The sequence below is a fragment of the Mandrillus leucophaeus genome, unplaced genomic scaffold (genome assembly GCF_000951045.1).
Source record: "Mandrillus leucophaeus isolate KB7577 unplaced genomic scaffold, Mleu.le_1.0 Scaffold1683, whole genome shotgun sequence".
In the NCBI taxonomy this organism is placed as follows: domain Eukaryota; kingdom Metazoa; phylum Chordata; class Mammalia; order Primates; family Cercopithecidae; genus Mandrillus; species Mandrillus leucophaeus.
The window spans coordinates 38,412-39,290 of NW_012101680.1; the positions used below are offsets into that span (position 1 = coordinate 38,412).

Here is an 879-nt window from a genome sequence, read left to right on the forward strand (position 1 = left end):
TTGAGTGATTTAATTCACAAAGTTGAGCATATACACGTTTAAAACATGGGGTCGTGGAGGTGCCCAATGAGAACTCATTCCCATGTGAAAAATACCATGAGTCATGTTCAGTAGGCGAGAAGTTCTCAGATAAAAGCCTGGGTCGGTTTTACATCCGAATCCACCCATGTAGATAGGCTGTTTCCTGGGGCTTCTCAGAGGGACACTTGGAAGTGGGAGGTGGGTTCCTTGAATGGGAAGACTCCGTTTTCTCAAAACATGAGCTCTTTCTATGTTTATCAGTTTTACATAAACCGAATGAAAATATCAAGGATTTATCATTTTTGCATGACACCTGCTGTCTATCTTACTATTGTGATGACATTTAAAAATTTTTATAACGGAGTGAAAAAGACTTGCTCCTCTAGATATCAAAATGTGCTATTAATTCCCACAATTGTTTACTAACAGCTGAAAAGACATAAGTACATGGGACAGAATGGAAATCCAGAAACACTGAAATACATGTAAGATATAGCTGTAAGGATTGATAATGGTAACATTTCAGATGAGTAGGAAGGGTTGGGTTATTAAAATGCCTGCTCTTTGAGGAAAACTAATGAAATTTTATGTCACAAAAATGAGTTCCTGATGGAATACAGATTGAAATTTTTACACATGCAAAATGAGAAAAGTACCAGAAGAAAACACAAATGCTTATTTATACAGGTACATTTTACTTTGCCAAAGGCCTTCCTGAGAATGACCTCACAAGCAGGCATTCTGAAGGTTGATTTAGCAAACTAAAAATTAAAACCCCCAGACTGGGCGTGGTGGCTCACACCTGTAATCCCAGCACTTTGGGAGGCTAAGGTGGGTGGATCATGAGGTCAGGAGATA

The 879-nt window shown here is 38.7% G+C and overlaps 1 protein-coding gene across 1 annotated transcript in view; it reads left to right on the plus strand.

Annotated features, from left to right (window-relative positions):
- Nucleotides 1–879, plus strand: part of LOC105537076 (ankyrin repeat domain-containing protein 18B-like) — a 47,967-nt gene that overhangs the window by 12,383 nt on the left and 34,705 nt on the right. The window contains 1 exon segment of the mRNA XM_011976547.1: nucleotides 451–506. Coding sequence (XP_011831937.1) covers nucleotides 451–506 — 56 coding nt within the window.